Source organism: Chrysochloris asiatica, unplaced genomic scaffold (assembly GCF_000296735.1).
Source record: "Chrysochloris asiatica unplaced genomic scaffold, ChrAsi1.0 scaffold00045, whole genome shotgun sequence".
Taxonomy (NCBI): domain Eukaryota; kingdom Metazoa; phylum Chordata; class Mammalia; order Afrosoricida; family Chrysochloridae; genus Chrysochloris; species Chrysochloris asiatica.
Genome location: NW_006408563.1, coordinates 10840263 through 10856853, shown reverse-complemented (window position 1 = coordinate 10856853; position 16591 = coordinate 10840263). Strand labels below are relative to the sequence as shown.

The 16591-nt window shown below is 40.4% G+C and overlaps 1 protein-coding gene across 1 annotated transcript in view; it reads left to right on the top strand.

Moving 5' to 3' along the window:
• The window catches only part of AOX1 (aldehyde oxidase 1), a 108687-nt gene that overhangs the window by 58133 nt on the left and 33963 nt on the right, over window positions 1–16591 (top strand). Inside the window, exons 20-26 of the mRNA XM_006862040.1 lie at window positions 405–501; window positions 3634–3758; window positions 7921–8054; window positions 8978–9065; window positions 11079–11165; window positions 11937–12128; window positions 15149–15376. Of these exons, the coding sequence (XP_006862102.1) occupies window positions 405–501; window positions 3634–3758; window positions 7921–8054; window positions 8978–9065; window positions 11079–11165; window positions 11937–12128; window positions 15149–15376 (951 nt within the window). The remainder of the gene's footprint in view (window positions 1–404; window positions 502–3633; window positions 3759–7920; window positions 8055–8977; window positions 9066–11078; window positions 11166–11936; window positions 12129–15148; window positions 15377–16591) is intronic.

Here is a 16591-nt window from a genome sequence, read left to right as displayed (position 1 = left end):
AAATGAATTGGAAACAGACCATATAATGTCTATGGGTATTTTATTGCCTTAAAACAATTGCATTTTCTATTCTATTTTCTATAAAGGAGTTAGATTCATCACCATGAAATATGACAGAGTGTTCTTTTACATGAATTTCATTTGTTCTTATAATTTGCCATATAAAATTATATGAATGAAAGTTGTGAAGGCAGCATGAATAGCTGAGATTTGGGGGTTTTCCTGTTTTGTGGACTTAAATGGATAGATGCATTTGCTTCTTGGAGAGTCTCTGAAGCTGGTGTCAGAACTTAGCTCCCAGGTGTCAGGCTGAAGTGCATGGGATTCCAGGGTGACGGGAAATACTGCCCCAACTCAGGGGGGTCTCTTGCTCTAGCTGACTCACTCTTTGGTTCTCTTTCTAGGAAGCAATACAGCACAACTCCTTCTTCGAACCAGAAAGGAAACTGGAATATGGAAATGTTGATGAAGCGTTTAAAGCGGTTGATCAAATTCTTGAAGGTAAAACCATCTGACCCATTAATGGGACAGGAAGTCACCTGAAAGACTTCTAAGTATATCTAGTTTAATGCTACCTTTGCCTTTGAGATATCACCCAGCAGCCAAGTGAGTGGAGGGTGTTTCTCGGGGCTAGGTGTTTTATTCACAAAAGAATTTTCTGGTGAGGCAAAGTGGAAGACTGAAGCTGAGGCTGTGCCCATGGCAGCCCCAGGCACTGGTCACCTGACTCGTCCAGACTTTTGTTGCTAGAAATATAGTCTCTTATACCACACACATACACACCTGTATTGCTGCTCACAAGCACTCTACAAAGGGATGTTAATATCCCAAGGTTTCCGACTGGGAGACTGAGGTCCAGCATGGTGGGTAAGGAGCATGACCAAGGTCAGACAACAGCTACCAGATGATAAAGCTGGTAGTTGAATCATTGGCCTTTTAGGATTTCAGAAGCCCATTTCTTTCTCTGATTTCTCCCTTCCTCCCTCTTTTCTTTCTTTGTCTCTTCCCCCTTCCTTTGAGATGTTTTCCCTTTGTGTACATATGCGTATTATTAAAATTAAATTTTCCTCTTAGAAATACTTGGTTATGGCTTTCCAATGAAACTTCTGTAACTTCTTATTTTGGAATAATTTTAAACTTGCAAAAAAACGTGTTACAGAAACAGTACAAAAGCTCCCAATTGCCCTTCACTCAGATTCCCCCATTGTTACCATTTTAATATACTTACTTTGTTAACATTTTAATATACTTACTTCTCTCTTTATTTTCTTAACCCATTTGAGAATAAGTTGTAGACATAATGCCTCTTTACCTAAACACTTAAATGTTGCTTTCCTAAGAACAAGGACATTCTCTTACATAAACACATTATTACCCAAATCAGACAATTAACACAGACACACTGCTATTATCTAATCCACAGGTCTTCTTCAAGTTTCCCACTATCTCAGTAATATGGTTTATAGGGAAAAAAATTACCATGATCAGGATCCAATCCAGGATCCCACAGTCTGTCTTTGTCTTCACAACCTTGACTTTTTTTAAGAATCCAGGCCAGGTATTTCGTAGACAATCCTTCAGTTTGCATTTGGGTGATGTTTCCTCATGCTTCATTTCAAGACCCCTTAGTGAACAGAACCTTCCCTCAGAGTCTAGGGAGAAAGAAAGCCACCACCACCCCATAGAACTGGTGTCCTGAATTAGGCCTTCTTGCCTCCTGTGAGAAAATAAATTTCTGTTGGCTAAAACCATCTGTTTGTGGCATTTCTATTGCAACCAACTAAAGAATATTATTCAAATCTCTGAATTTGTCACAATTCATAGAATCACAAATAAAAAAGAGTAACTTTTACTTTTATATCTGATTTTTTAAATGTCTGGAAATCATGATGATCTTTGTGTGGCATGGCATATATCTTCCTTGTTCAATCTTCTATATCTCAGGAGAAATTGATTTAAAACATAGTCTAAACTAATATGGGGAGTGTGGCTGTGCCATAGGATAAGCACTGGACACCAACCAGTGGATAGAGATCCATATCAAAGAAAGGTGCTCATTCCAACAGAATATGGAAATCATTGAACAATATCATTAATATCCTATACAATTAAATTTTTGCTGAAGATAATTCAAATTGCAGCAGTATATATACAAGGATCTGCCAGATTTGAAACCAGATTCTTAAGAAGGTGAGGAATTAAAGATATCATTGCTGATGACAGATGAATATCTTGGCTAAAAGCAGAGAACACCAGAAAGATGTTTACTTGTACTCTATTAACTACACAAAGGCTTTTGACTGTGTGGACCACAACAAATTGTGGATAGGATTGTGAAGAATGGGTATTCCAGAACACTAAATCGTGCTTGTGAAGAATCTGTATATAGACCAAGAGACAGTCATTTAAACAGAACAAGGGGACACTGAATGGTTTAAAATCAGGAATTACCTCATATGCATGTGAAAGTTGCACAATTAATTGGAAGACTGTAGAAACATCAATGCATTTGAAGTATGGTGTTGGCAAAGGATACTGAAAGTACCATGGACTGCCAAAAGAAGAAACAAATCTGTATCCGGAGAAATACAACTAGAATGTTCCTTAGAAACAAGGGTGGCGAGACTTCGTTTCTTATTCTTTGGACATGTTGTCAGGAGGGCTCAGTCCCTGGAGATGGACATCATGCTTGGTAAAGTGGAGGGTCATTGAAAAAGAGGAAGACCTCTAAGGAGACGGATTAACACAGTGGCAGTAACAATGGGCTCAAACATAACGATTGTGAAGATGGCACAAGAAAACTCAATTTTCTTTGAATTATATTTTTCCATGGCCTTTTTGAAGTCCCTCATATATAAACTTATCACGGTCTGTGTTGCTATGTTCCCAGCTTGAGTAAAGTTTAGAAATCTTACCTTACCCCTCTGTACTTACCTTTCCATCTGCCCATTTATACTTTTCTTAAATATTTCCTCTGCATTCATTGAGAATCACATGAAACAATGTCATAATTTTTGCTTCAACCATGAAACATACTTTTGAAAACTCAAGAGGAGATAAAAATTCTATTGTATTTTCCCATATTTTAATTCTTTCCATTGTTTTTCTTCCTGATGTCCAGTGTTGTTGTTGTTAAATGCCATCAAGTCAATTCCGACCCATAGTAACCCTGTATAGGGTTTCTGAGGAGTAGCTGGTGAGCTTGAACCACCGGCCTTGCAGTTCAGATGTCCAGTAGTCCTTCTTTTATCATTTCCTTTCGATTTCAAGAACTTGCTTTCAACATTCTTTTAGGGTAGATGTATAGAAGACAAATGCATCTACTCCATCTTGTCCTGGAGTTGGAAATCTGTTGCCACTTTAGAAAGTCACACACCTTCCCCCAGGTTAGCATACAATGACCTAGGGTATTGGCAGACACAACCAGTTCCCCCTACAGAACTCTAATTACAATTTTCAGGTCTCATGAAAGCTCAACATTATTTTTTATGGACCTTTCTCTTGCATCCTGTTGCCCAGGCTGAAGCACTGCTAGTAGAATTCCTGTATAACAGGATAATGGCTGGGGGTTGGGGGTGGGGTGTTTACCTTTCCTGATTGCCTCCTTGTCTCAAGTGTATTTTTCCATGACAGGTGAGATACATATGGGAGGTCAAGAGCATTTTTATATGGAAACGCAAAGCATGCTCGTGGTTCCCAAAGGAGAGGATCAAGAAATGGATGTCTATGTCTCAACGCAGTTTCCCAAATACACACAGGTAATATATGGCCATTGTAGGGGGTGACACGGCTGAATGGTTTCTGTCAGCAAAATACACCAATGCAAAAATGCCATTTCAGAAACGGAAAGAGTTTTGACTATTAACATAGCCATATCCATTTTGGTATCAATTTGTTGTTGCCATTGTTAAATGCCGTCAAGTTGGTTCCAACTCATAGTGACCCTGTATAGGGCTCCCAAGGAGCAACTAGTGGATTTGAACCATTGATTTTGCAGTTATCAGTCCAGTGCTTATCCTACAGTTCTACACCAGGACTCCATACAATTTCAAAGCGTTTGTTGACCAGTACCATTGAGTCAGTTCCAACTCATAGCAACCAGAACTCCATTCAAAGCATATGTTGTTGTTAGAAGCTGTTGAGTTAGGTGTGGTTCTGACTCACAGGACCTTAGGCACAAGAGAATGAAATACTGCCCAGCCTTCACCATCCTCACAAATGTTGTTACATTTGAGCCCATTGCTGTTGCCCCTGTGCCAGTCTATCTTATTGGGGGTCTTTCTCTCCTCTGACCCTCTACTTTACCAAGCATGATGTCCTTCTCCAGAGACTTGTCCCTCTTGATAATATATCTGAAGTATGAGAGACAAAGTCTGGCCATCCTGGCTTCTAAGGAGCATTCTGGCTGTACATCTTCCAACACAGATTTGTTTGTTCTTCTGGCACTCCATGGTACCTTTAATATTCTTCTCCTACATCATTACTCAACTACATCAATTATTTTACAGTCTTCCTTATTTACCATCTAACTTTCACATCATATGAAGCTGTTGAAAATACTAACCTATTGAAAAATAGTATCAGGTGCACCTTAGTCCTCAAACTGACATTCTTGCTCTTGAATACTTCAAAGAGGTCTTGTATAGCAGATTTCAATGCAGTTTGTTGTTTGATTTCTTGACTGCTATTTCCAGGAGTGTTGATAGTGAATCTAAGCAAAAATGTAATCTTTGGCAACTCCAATCTTTTCTCCACTTATCGTGATGTTATTTATTGCTCCAGTGGTGAGGATTCTTGTTTTCTTGAACACTGAGGTGCAACCCATACTGAAGACTGTCGTCTTTGATCTTTGTCAGTAATTCAAAGCATTTAGGAGAATATTATTAAAGTAGAGTCCTTTTGTTTATAGTTCTGTAAGTTTAAAATCAGTGATGGAATCAGCAGATTCCTTTTGCTTTCTGTTGACACTGTTCAGAAAAGAAAAGAAAAAAAAGTGTGAGGCCTGTCCCTCAAAATGTAGCATGACTAACGCACATGAAGTAGTTAGGAAACAGTGCTGGACAAGAGGCAAACACATACTGAATCAACAAAGCTGAAATCTACCTGAGCAGAAGAAATAAGAGAAAGTAGGATTTGCTGAAGGCTACAAGCACCCAGAAACTCTGTGAAGTAGAAGTCATAAATTTAGATTTATACTGAAAGTGAGATTTGTCCAGATGGTGAGGAAACGAGAGACCATTTCCAGGCATTTCACAGTAAGATTAAATACCATTCATTCATTCATTTGTTTACTCATCTGTTGCACAATCATTATGTATATATACCTAGAAGAATTGTTGCCTAGTCAGTATGCTTATAAGAAAGCATGAACAACACAAAGATTAACACAGCTAGAATGAGGGTGGTTTTAGAAGCAGCTAGGTGTAAGCATTGATATCCCATGCAAGTAAAGTTTTACTAAAGGTAATCCCAAAAGAGCTGCAACCATGCATTTACAGAGAACTTCAGAGGTTCAAACCGGTTTCAGAAGAGTCCATGAAACAAAGGATATCATTGTAGAGGTCAGCTGGATCTTGGCTGAAAACAGAGAATACCAGAAAGATGTTTACCTTTGCTTTATTGACCATGCAAAGGCTTGCAACTGTGTGGATCATGACAAGCTATGGACAGTATTGCAGAGAATGAGTGTTCTGAAACACTTAATTTTGCTCATGAGGAACCGGTGCATAGTCCAAGAGGCAGTTCTTCAAAGAGAACAAGGGAACACCAAATGGTTTAAAATTAGGAAAGGTGTGTTCCAGAGTTGTATTTTTTCACCATATTTGTTCAGTCGGTAAACTTAGCAAATAATCTGATAACCTGGATTTTATTAAGAAAAACATGGCATCAGGATAGGTGGAAGACTCATTAACAACTTGAGATATGCAGATGATACAAACTTGCTTGCTGAAAGTGAAAAGGACTTAAAATACTTACTGATGAACATCAAAGACCACAGCATTCAGTATAGGTTGCATTTCAATGTAAAGAAAACAAAAAATCCTCACCACTGGACTAATGAACAACATCCATATAAATAGAGAAAAGATTGGACTTGTCAAAGACTTCATTTTGCTCAGCAACCATCAACATTCATGGAAGCAGCAGTCAAGAAATCAAACAACTTATTGCATTAGGCAAATCTGCTGCACAAGACCTTTTTAAAGTGATGAAGAGCAAAGATGTCAGCTTGAGGACTAAGGTGCGCCTGACCCAAGCCATAGTATTTTCAATAACCTCATATGCATGTGGAAGTTGGACAGTAAATCAAGAAGACTATAGAAGAATTGATACATTTGAGTTATAGTGTTGGAGGAGAGTATTAAAATTACCATGGACTGCCAAAAGAACCAACAGATCTGTGTTGGAAGAAGTGAAGCCAGAGTGTTCCTTGGAAGCCAGGATGGCCAAACTTTGCCTCTCATACCTCAGACATATTATCAGGAGGGACCAGTTGCTGGAGAAGGATATCATATTTGGTAAAGTGGAGAGTTGGGGAAAAAGAGGAAGACCCCCAGTGAGATGGATTGGCACAGTGGCAGCAATGATGGGCTCAGGCCTAGCAAGGATTGTAAGACTGGCCCAGGACCGGGCAGTGTTTCGTTCCATTGTGCATAGGGTTGCTGTGAGTTGGAACTGACTCAATGGTACCTAACTACTACTACTACTACTACTACTACTACTAGGTGTAAACATCAGGGTGTGTGTAAGGGAAACAAAGTAGAAGAGGGATCTCGATTCAGTGCGTTGTAAGGAGCCAGTGTAGTTACCAGAGCGAGAAGGATGTGGGACTGTGGAACAGTAAGGATTGAGTGAACTCCATTAGAAGGTGGAACAGTAAGGATTGAGTGAACTCCATTCCAGTCCTGTTCTGCGCCTTGTTCCCCATCCTTCTAAGTGTCCCATCCATAAAAATGTATTATTAGAATATGTCACCCCTAAACATTAAGATGGTAAAGAGAGAGACCTGTATTCAAGGAAGACCAACTGGTCATCTTCAACAGAAATCAAATGAGATGTGTTCACTCTGCAGGGGAGAGGCAGGAGGAAGGCCAAATCTGGGAGGGTTTGGAAGGCCATGAAGGCCACGAAATCTCATTGCTTCAGGAACAGTATTTGTAGGGATTCGTGTGCCCTGGCGGCATAAATCGTACACACTTGGCTGCCTACTAACTAAGGTTGTTGGTTATAATCCATCCAGAGACTGCAGGAGAAAGTCTTGGCAATCACTGTACTAAAGACTACAGCCAAGAATGCCCTGTGGAACAGCTGTACTCTGTCACATGAGTCAGGAAATGATTCCACAGGACACAACAACCGCCACCACAACAGGAATACCTCGGAGATAACTTAGGGGAAAATGAAGAAAAGTATTACACAACATTGATCTTTCTTGTTGGCATTGAAAGGCTCATTGTCATTTGTTGTATATCATCTAGTTGATTCGGATTCACAGCTACCCTCTCGCAGAGTAGAACCACCCCGTAGGGTTTCCAAGTTTATAATCTTTGCAGAAGCAGGTGGTTTGGTCTTTTCTTCTGTGGAGGGGCTAGTTAGTAGCCAAGTGCTTGACCGTTGTACCACCAGGGCTCCTTACATTGAAACACCTACTTAATATTCATAGCGGTCTTGGTGCTATCATTATAACCAAGTAAAGCTGAGATCAGTCCAGTACTCATGCTAAGGTTATTAGAAAGTTGATCGGTCATTTAGCAGTTTTTGTATCATTTATAACATTAAGGATTCAAAGAAATTCTGTGCTCTCTTAGTTCCCTTTTAGGAGACACTTTTTAAAAACTAGATTCGTGGTTGTGACAGTGAGTCATAATTAAGTCCTTGCTGGAGATGGGTCAGATTAATGACAGCTTCTAACATTCACAGGACATAGTTGCCTCAGTCTTGAAGATCCCAGCTAACAAGGTCATGTGCTACGTGAGGCGTGTTGGTGGGGCGTTTGGAGGGAAGGCCGTCAAAACTGGCATCATAGCAGCCATCACTGCATTTGCTGCAAACAAGTAAGTGGAGAAAATCGATTCCACAGCCTCAAAACGAGGCCACACAGAAAATCTCAATATTGGGATGAATAAGGAAGAATTTGGGCCAACATAAGCTAAAATTACATATAATATACAAATATACAAACAAGCTGCTAGTTTATTATAATTTTTTTTTCTTGTATTATCAAGGGACATATTATAAGAGCCAAAATGAGTTCAATTACTGGAAAGAATGAAAACCACAATAAAAACATGATAATACCTGGAAAGTAGGCAGAAACAGAACAAGAAAGAGGGAGGTTTCTTGTCCTTGTTGTTGTTGTTGTTGTTGTTAAGTACTGTTGAGTTGGTTCTGACTTATAGCAGCCTTGTAGAGTGCTTGCCAGGAGTGGCTGGTGGGTTTGAATCACTCACCTTGTGGTTAGCAGTCCAGTGCTTATCTTATAGCAACATACCAGGACTCCTACTTGACCTTATTGTTGTTAAGTGCCGATGAGTCGAATCCGACCCATAGGGTTTCCAAGGAGCAGCTGGTGAGCTTGAGCCACTAACCTTGCAGTTCAAACGACTTTGCAGTCTGACTCATTAGCCCACAGCGCCACACCAGGACTCCTACTTGACCTTTGTTGTTGTTGTTAAGTGCCGTCGAGTCGATTCCGACCCATAGCGACCCTGTACAGGGTTTCCGAGGGTGTAAATCCTTACGGGAGTAGAAAGCCTCATCTTCCTCCCGCGGAGCGGCTGGTAGTTTCGAAACTGCTGACCTTAAGGTTCGCAGCCCGATTCGTAACCACTACGCTACCTTAGCATCTGTTAAACTGACCTTTTAACACATAAATAAATACTTACAGGTACATTGCTGTTGTTAAGTGCTGTGGAGTTAACAACAACAACAACTGGCTTGGTAAAAGAGTTTGCTTCTTGCTTTCTTTCTGTTTTAGACTTGGGCGTGCAGTCCGTTGCATTCTGGAGCGAGGAGAAGACATGTTAATAATTGGAGGTCGCCACCCTTACCTGGGAAAGTACAAAGTGAGTAAAAGAAGGAGGAAAAAATATTTACGTTGTTAAGTATAATATTCTATAACTGCAGCATGTGGTAAAGTAACAAATTTTGGCTACTCTCTAGTATTGAATAAATATGAGCAAATCAGCCCCATTGTGCTTCTGTTTAACTTGCTATTCCATGTGATGTTTTGAGTGCGGGCCGGCTCCGTGCAGCATTTCTGCTTTGTTCAAAGATGTCAGGTTGTGAAAAAGCACTAGCTGGTATTAGCTGTCATGGAGTGAGTATCTGGAAAATATGTACATATATATTTTCATGAGGAGCATGGTGGCTCCATAGGATAAACACTGGACTGAGAACCACAAGGTCCGAGGTTCGAGCCCACCAGCTGCTCTGTGGGAGAAAGATAAGGCTTCCTACTCCCTCAATTACTTAAAGCCTTGGAAACCCTATATAGGATCACTACGAGTCAGAAATGACTCAATGGCACTTAACAGTAACAACAACAATATGTTCATAAAGGTAGATTTGATAACCAACTAATTCCCACATATAAAAGAAATAAAAAATAAGAGTAAGTCCTGTTAACAACAGGGTTATGTGAAATTGCAAGAAGTTGCAAACAGATTCTTCATTTTTCAGTACATCAATGGTATGTTTGTGAAACAGTGTCCCAGAAATTTCTAGAAATATTCTGAAGTGGTGGTGGTGTTTCTTAAGTACTACTGAGTCAATTACAACTCATAGTGACCCTGTATATGGTTTCCAAGGCTATAATCTTTACAGGACTAGAAAGCCTCATCTTTCTCCCATGGAGTGACTGGTGGGTTCGAACTAGCAAACTTGTGGTTAGCAATCAAGTGCTTATCCTGTGGCCACCAACACTCCTTATTTCTACATATAAGAGAAGTAACAAAAGTAATTCCTGTAACAATAAAGTTATGTGAAATTGCAGTCAGTGGAAAACAGTTTCTTCATTTTTCAATATATCAAGGATATGTTTGTAAAATGGTGTCCCTGAAATTTCTAGAAAAATCTCAAAGTAGAGAATAATAATTCTGTTTTTGCTACATGTGCTATAATTTCTGTAACATATTTGTCAGGGTAGACTAACCGCTCAGTGAAAAATGGTGTTTGTGGAATGTTTGAGGTTGCCTCTGCCACAAGTGTGCATCTGAGCGTCCAGATTTAGAAGATACTGAATCACATTCGCCCCAAGCTATGTTTTGAATTTGGTTTAGCTCAACAAAGATTGATTACAGTGAACTTCGTCCTGAAAGGAATTTCAGTTTTACTGGGAAAGTTTGATTTATACATAGGAAGTCATTAAGAAAACAATGCAGATGTCAAAATCTCGGATTAAGTGGTGAGGCGTGCATATAAAGTATATAGGGAGAGAGGAATATGAATTGGGTTTCATGGATCCTGCCTTTGACCTCTACTCTGGTTGCTGTGGAAGACACCCAGAAGCAGAGTGGAGACAGAAAACAAGGCTGTTGGAGGCATCTTAAAAACAAGGATGAAGTTTATTCCAGAGACCTCCAGCAAAACCAAAGGCTGCTGAGAGTTTTGGTTGAATTGGACCAGCTGAGAAAAGTATGCAGAGATAATATGAGTGAGTCACCAGCTTTGGAGATGATAGGAAATGATTGTTGGCTGGAAAGAAAAAGATTTCAGTAGAAGTATAAGGATGAGAGCCAGCAAGAAGTTATGAAAAGAATGAAAGGTCACGCATGAATTATATTTGATTTGCTTTGGGAGGAGAGAAAGGGGTTTATTGAACAAAAATGAGTTTGTTTTTTTTTTCCCCTTATGTCTTTATCTATCTTTCCTTTTTTTTAAAGGATTAAAGAACTCTAATGAATGAAAGGAGATTGTCTTGGATAGAATGGGTGTAGAATCATTGATGTTTTCTAGTTTTCTAGTGAACATACTATGAAAGGGACCAGAAGTAACTTGTGGAGGGTTTACATGTAACAAGTCTACTTTAGAGAGACTTGGCCCCAGTGCCTTATCAAAAGCCAGTTCTCTTCCCCCAGGTTGGATTCATGAATGATGGCAGGATCTTAGCCTTGGATATGATGCATTATAGCAATGGAGGTGCCTCCCTGGATGAGTCACTACTTGTAAGTGTTTTAAAGATCAAATTCATTTTCTGGAAGGAGTGTTATATAAAATGAAATAATTTGAAAAATGTTCAGTAAGTAACAATATTTAATTATCAAAGCATGAAGACCATCACTGTAGGGGTAGTCATATCTAATGTAGTGATACCCACAAAGTGAACCCAGAGATCTTGTGTAAAAGTTAACCTGTGCGCTATCTCCACACTCCCCATGCTTATGGTACTTCCTCTGGATGCAGCCATTAGAGCAGACTTTCCCACCCCCGAACCTGTTGACACTGTGGATGTTTAGTAGCATCCTTGGTTTTTACTCGGTAGATGTCAATAGTACCACCGCCTCATCCCCACCCCGATTTTAACAACCACACTTGTCTTCAGATCTCATCAAATGTCCCCCAGGAGACAAAATCATCTCTGGTTGTGAACCATTGTGCTAGACCAAAGGCCAAAAGGTTTATTTTTATTTTTATTTTTTCTCTTTTTCCAGAGTAGTTTGTTCATTTCATTCTACAGACCCAATGAACCTTTCAAAAACTTTGGAAATGTTTAAAACCTGAATAAAAAAGTATTGGCTCCAATATATGACACTAAAAAAATAATGATTTCCAAAGAAATGTTACTCAACTTCTTTAAAATTATTTTAAAGTAAAATGTGTTTAATTTGGATCCTAGTGATGTAGGGTGGGGCTGTCATTTTGGTCTCAGCTCTCAGGATGGTCAAATAAGTACAGGCAGATGAGGATCCTAACACATTCACACTGGATCTCTTTAGGTAATAGAAATGGGACTTCTGAAGATGGACAATGCTTACAAATTTCCCAACTTGTGCTGCCGGGCCCGGGCTTGCAGAACCAACCTTCCATCCAACACGGCCTTGCGTGGGTTTGGCTTTCCTCAGGCGGGACTGATTACTGAATACTGTATCACGGAAGTGGCAGCCAAATGTGGTCTGTCCCCTGAGAAGGTAATACTAAATTAATCTGACATCCAAAAGACATCACTTTTCACAGCTGGGCCTTTAGAGCATCATTTAAGTAGAGGAATTTGACATTCAGAGAGGCTGATGATTTACCCAAGGTAATAAGCTAACTAGTTACTATAGAGTTACTCCAACATTCAGTCATCATTATCTCAGACTCTTCAAAAATCCTGGAGACAGAAGATACAGAGGAACACTAGACTCTAACCTATTTACAGAGGAATCCCTATTGGCTGGGGAGAAAACTGCTACCAGAAAGTTTCATCAAACCTGTCTTTCACCTGAGTAGTGGGCTTCCTTAAAAACATTTCAGTTGGCTGTTATAAAATTATAGTTATTTCAGTTACTAAAATGATCTCCTTCCAGTCCTAATGAGTCCCAACTTCATCCATTAGCATGAACTCTTTCCCTTCTCTTGCATCTCCTCCACCCCAGGATCCCTGAGTGGAGTTGAGGTGAGGAGATCTTCTGTGCTCTTTCTGACCCTCTCTTTCTCGCTTCTGCATTCCCTAGTGGTGTAGGGGCTGGGAGGAAGAGAAGAGGGGCCAGGAAAACTTTAGTTAGGTGTCAGAGTTTGCACTCAAACTCAAACTGTTGGACTGCATAGACCATTTTCTTGACCACTTCTTTGGTTTCAGTTTGGTTCCATTCAACAAAGATTTATTAAAATGAAATGTAATATGTTCAGATTTTCCAAAGCATGGCACAGAATTAAAACAGAGATGTTGGTTACATTTTAAATGTAAAGATAAGATAGATTTCAAAGACCTCCAGCAACACTAAATGCGACTGAGAGTTTTGATTGAATTGGTTCCTCTGGAAAAAGTGTACAGGTGACTTCTCCCCAGGGAGCCTCACCAAGCAAACTCAGGGCCCTCTCCTTTGTTAGCTGTAGCCACTCTGAGTGTGTTGTCTGTGGGCTCCATTTCTGCCAACTCTCTCTGAAATTAGCAGTTCCCTATGAAGGTCAGTTAAATCTCCGGCTGACCTTCAGCTGACATCTCATGCAACATTCCTCTGAGGCCCACTTCACCCCATACCACAGCCATTCTTGGCAAGCCCCTGGCCCAAACTCACCAGCCTTCTTTCCCCTCAACAATGGAATCTGGGACCATGGGCAAGAGCCATTTCTTTATGTCTCTTGAACTTAGGGGTAGGGTAGCCCTTCCATCCTGGTCCATCTCTCTCTGTAGCATATTTTGTAGCATTAGAAAGAAGAATCAGATGAAGGCACCCCCACCCCATTTATCCCAAGGAAATTTTTTGTTGTTGTTAAGTACCATGGAGTCGGTTCCGACTCATAGTGACCCTGCACAGGGTTTCCAAGGCTGTAAATTTTTATGGGAACAGAACGTCTCATCTTTCTCCTGAGGAACCGCTGGTAGTTTTGATCTGCTGACCTTGAGGTTAGCAGCCCAATTTGTAGAAAACCCTGACCAAAGTCATTGCAACAGAGTCAATACTAGAGAACAGAGTAGAACTGCTCAATAAGGTTTCCAAGGCTATAATCTATATAAGTGCTGGATGACTAATCACAAGGTTGGCAGTTCAAACCCACCAGCCACTCTTGGAAACCATATACAGAGTCACTGTGAGTCATTATGGCACAGACTTAACAACACACAATGACAACAGTCTATACAGAAGCAAACTCACATTTTTCCCTGGTGGAGCAGCTGATGTGTTCAAATCACCAACTTTTGGGCTAACAATAGAGTGCTCGACCACTACACCACTAGGGCTTCTAGCAAGAGAATGTTAAGTGCTATCGAGTCAGTTCCAGTACATAGCGACCTTGTATAGGGTTTCCAAGGAGTGGGTGTGAACCACCAACCTTTCAGTTAGCAGTCCACTGCTTATCCTACAGTACCACACCAGAATTCTATATTGTTGTTAAAGGCTGCTGAGTTGGTTCTATAACCATCTTAAAAGCACTTCCTTCACCCAAATGGCTGGTGCTGTTGTTGTTAAGTTGGTTACGACCCATAGTGACCCTGTAGAGGGTTTCTGAGGAGCGACTGGTGAATTTGAACCGCCGATCTTGCTTTAAGGTTGAGTGCTTGTCCTACAGAGCCAGCCCAGGGCTCCAGTGCACTAATTCCCAGTCTTCCTCTTGGATTGAGGAAGGGGGCAAGTGGGGGCGGAGAGGTGTATTTGTAATGGTTCCATCAATAAGCTTGGGGAGGTAACTGGTCACAACTGTTGAGTGTTTTCTTACCTGAGAATGTGAAACAACCTGGCACCTTTGACTCTCAGTTGTGAACTTTGGTCATCTCTTCTGGAAATACAGGAAAAATTCCATTCAGCACTTCAGACATCCTGGGATGGAATCTTTTCAATTGTTCCTTATCCTAGATATTGTTTATATATTTTTTAAACATCCAGAAATCTTTATTGTATCAAAATTTAAAGTCTCTAGTATTTTTGTTTGATCTTGTAGTAAGTGAATTCTTTGGGGTTCAACTAAGGAATTTTTAGGATCACAACAAAATATTGGGTTCAAAGTTTGCCTCTGCCTTGATTTAAAATGTTTTAACAAAGAGGAAATCAAAGTGAAAAACAAAAATAGTGCCAAAATTCATGCCTACAATGTGATACATATTGTTTATATTTAACCAAATGTCTATACTTTCTTGTTTGGAAAGTGAGCCGTAGTAACTTGCCACAGCACCTGAATCACCTGAATCCAGAAACTAGAAATGAAGCTCAGGGCACTCTTAATCACAGCTGGAACTGGTGCACCTGGGCTGAGTGGATTATATAAGAGATTTAAGGAAGGGACTTCTTCCTTTGAACAGCATAGAGACCATATGCAAGTATGTTATTACATATTTCATAGATGCTCTGATATAGAGATAGAAGAATATGGGTGTTGGGAAAGGCTTTCAACAAGGAGTAAGTAGAACTCATTTTATGTCTTATAGGTTGGGCACAATTTGGATTGGAATAGAGGACAATGGATGGAAGAGACTGATTTTCTCTTTTCATTTTCCTTTCTTTTCAAGGTTCGAATGATAAACATGTACAAGGAAGTTGATCAAACACCCTACAAACAAGAGATCGATGCCAAGAACTTGATGCAGTGTTGGAGAGAATGTATGGCCATGTCTTCTTACTCCCTGAGGAAAGTAGCAGTGGAGAAATTCAATGCAGAGAATTACTGGAAGAAGAAAGGGCTGGCCATGGTCCCTCTTAAATATCCTGTTGGCCTGTGCTCACTCGCTGCGGGACAGGTCAGTTTTCCAAACACCTATATAGTAATACCACTGGAAGAGTCCCAGATGAAACCAAATGTGCTGAGAAAAGTTTCTATTAAATTGGACTAGGCAAATGGTTGTAATGCCCAATTGTCAAATTTCAATGAAGCTGTGCTTCATCAAGCTAGCTTTCTTCCAGAGGAGATTAAGAGCCTCTCCCCACAAACTCAGGGTTGATGAAAAAGTTCTTTCTTAGAAATCAGGAGACCTGGAGTCTACTTCCAACCTTAACATTTATTAGTTGACTCAACTTGCTCTGGGCCTTTGAGGGTGTGACTGGGTGACCTCCTGGCCTCCTATCATCACCCTATGATTCTATGTCACTGGACTAGGAAACAGAAATGGGAAGTTACAAGGCATTTGGATGCCACTTTCCTTTTAGTGGATTGGGGTAAAGTAAATCCAGTAAATTAAATAGATGATTTAAAGAATTTTCAGGAAAACACAATTTGGAGCGTTTGTTCACCTCATGGTTATTTAAGGGTGATGGGAAGGACTGGAAATATGCTCATGTAGTTTAATTTTTTTAATTGGTTAAGTAAGTTTCTTCACTTGATTGCTAAACTCCACTTGTTATTTCAGCATCTTCCTTTTTTGTTTTTAATGTTTTATTGTGAATTATGTGAAAGTTTACATGGGAGAACATTAGCTTTACATTCATCCTATCGTATATCATTTCATTGCTATGGTTATAATCCCCTCCATGCATCATCAACCAACCAAAGGGTATACCCTGCAAGCCTTCCCCCTGGTCATCAGCACACAGCCCCTCTCCCTCTCTGTGTCTAAAGTCCCCAACTGCTCCATCTCTCCATGTCTTTGTCTCTGCCTCCATCTCTGGTATCACTGCTTCTCTGGGTAGGGTCCCGCACTCCGCTCTTCTCCCTTGATTGTCCCAGGGACCTCTGCTCCTAGACTGCATAGTCAACCACTCCCCTCCTTTTGCTACAAAACGTCCACCTTTACATTTCCAACCCTCGCAGTCTGTACTGATAACAATTATTCACTATTGTACCTCAAGGGACCTATCCCCATCTCCTTTCATTAGCCCCACCCAGACAGATTGGATACTACTCAGTAGAGATTCTACCTTCCTTCGCCTGCTCTGGATCTAGGCTCCCTCTTGAAAGCTTGTAAACCAGTCACTTCTTGCCTTTGTAGGCCCCCCATTTTGGGTAGCCAATATCCAAG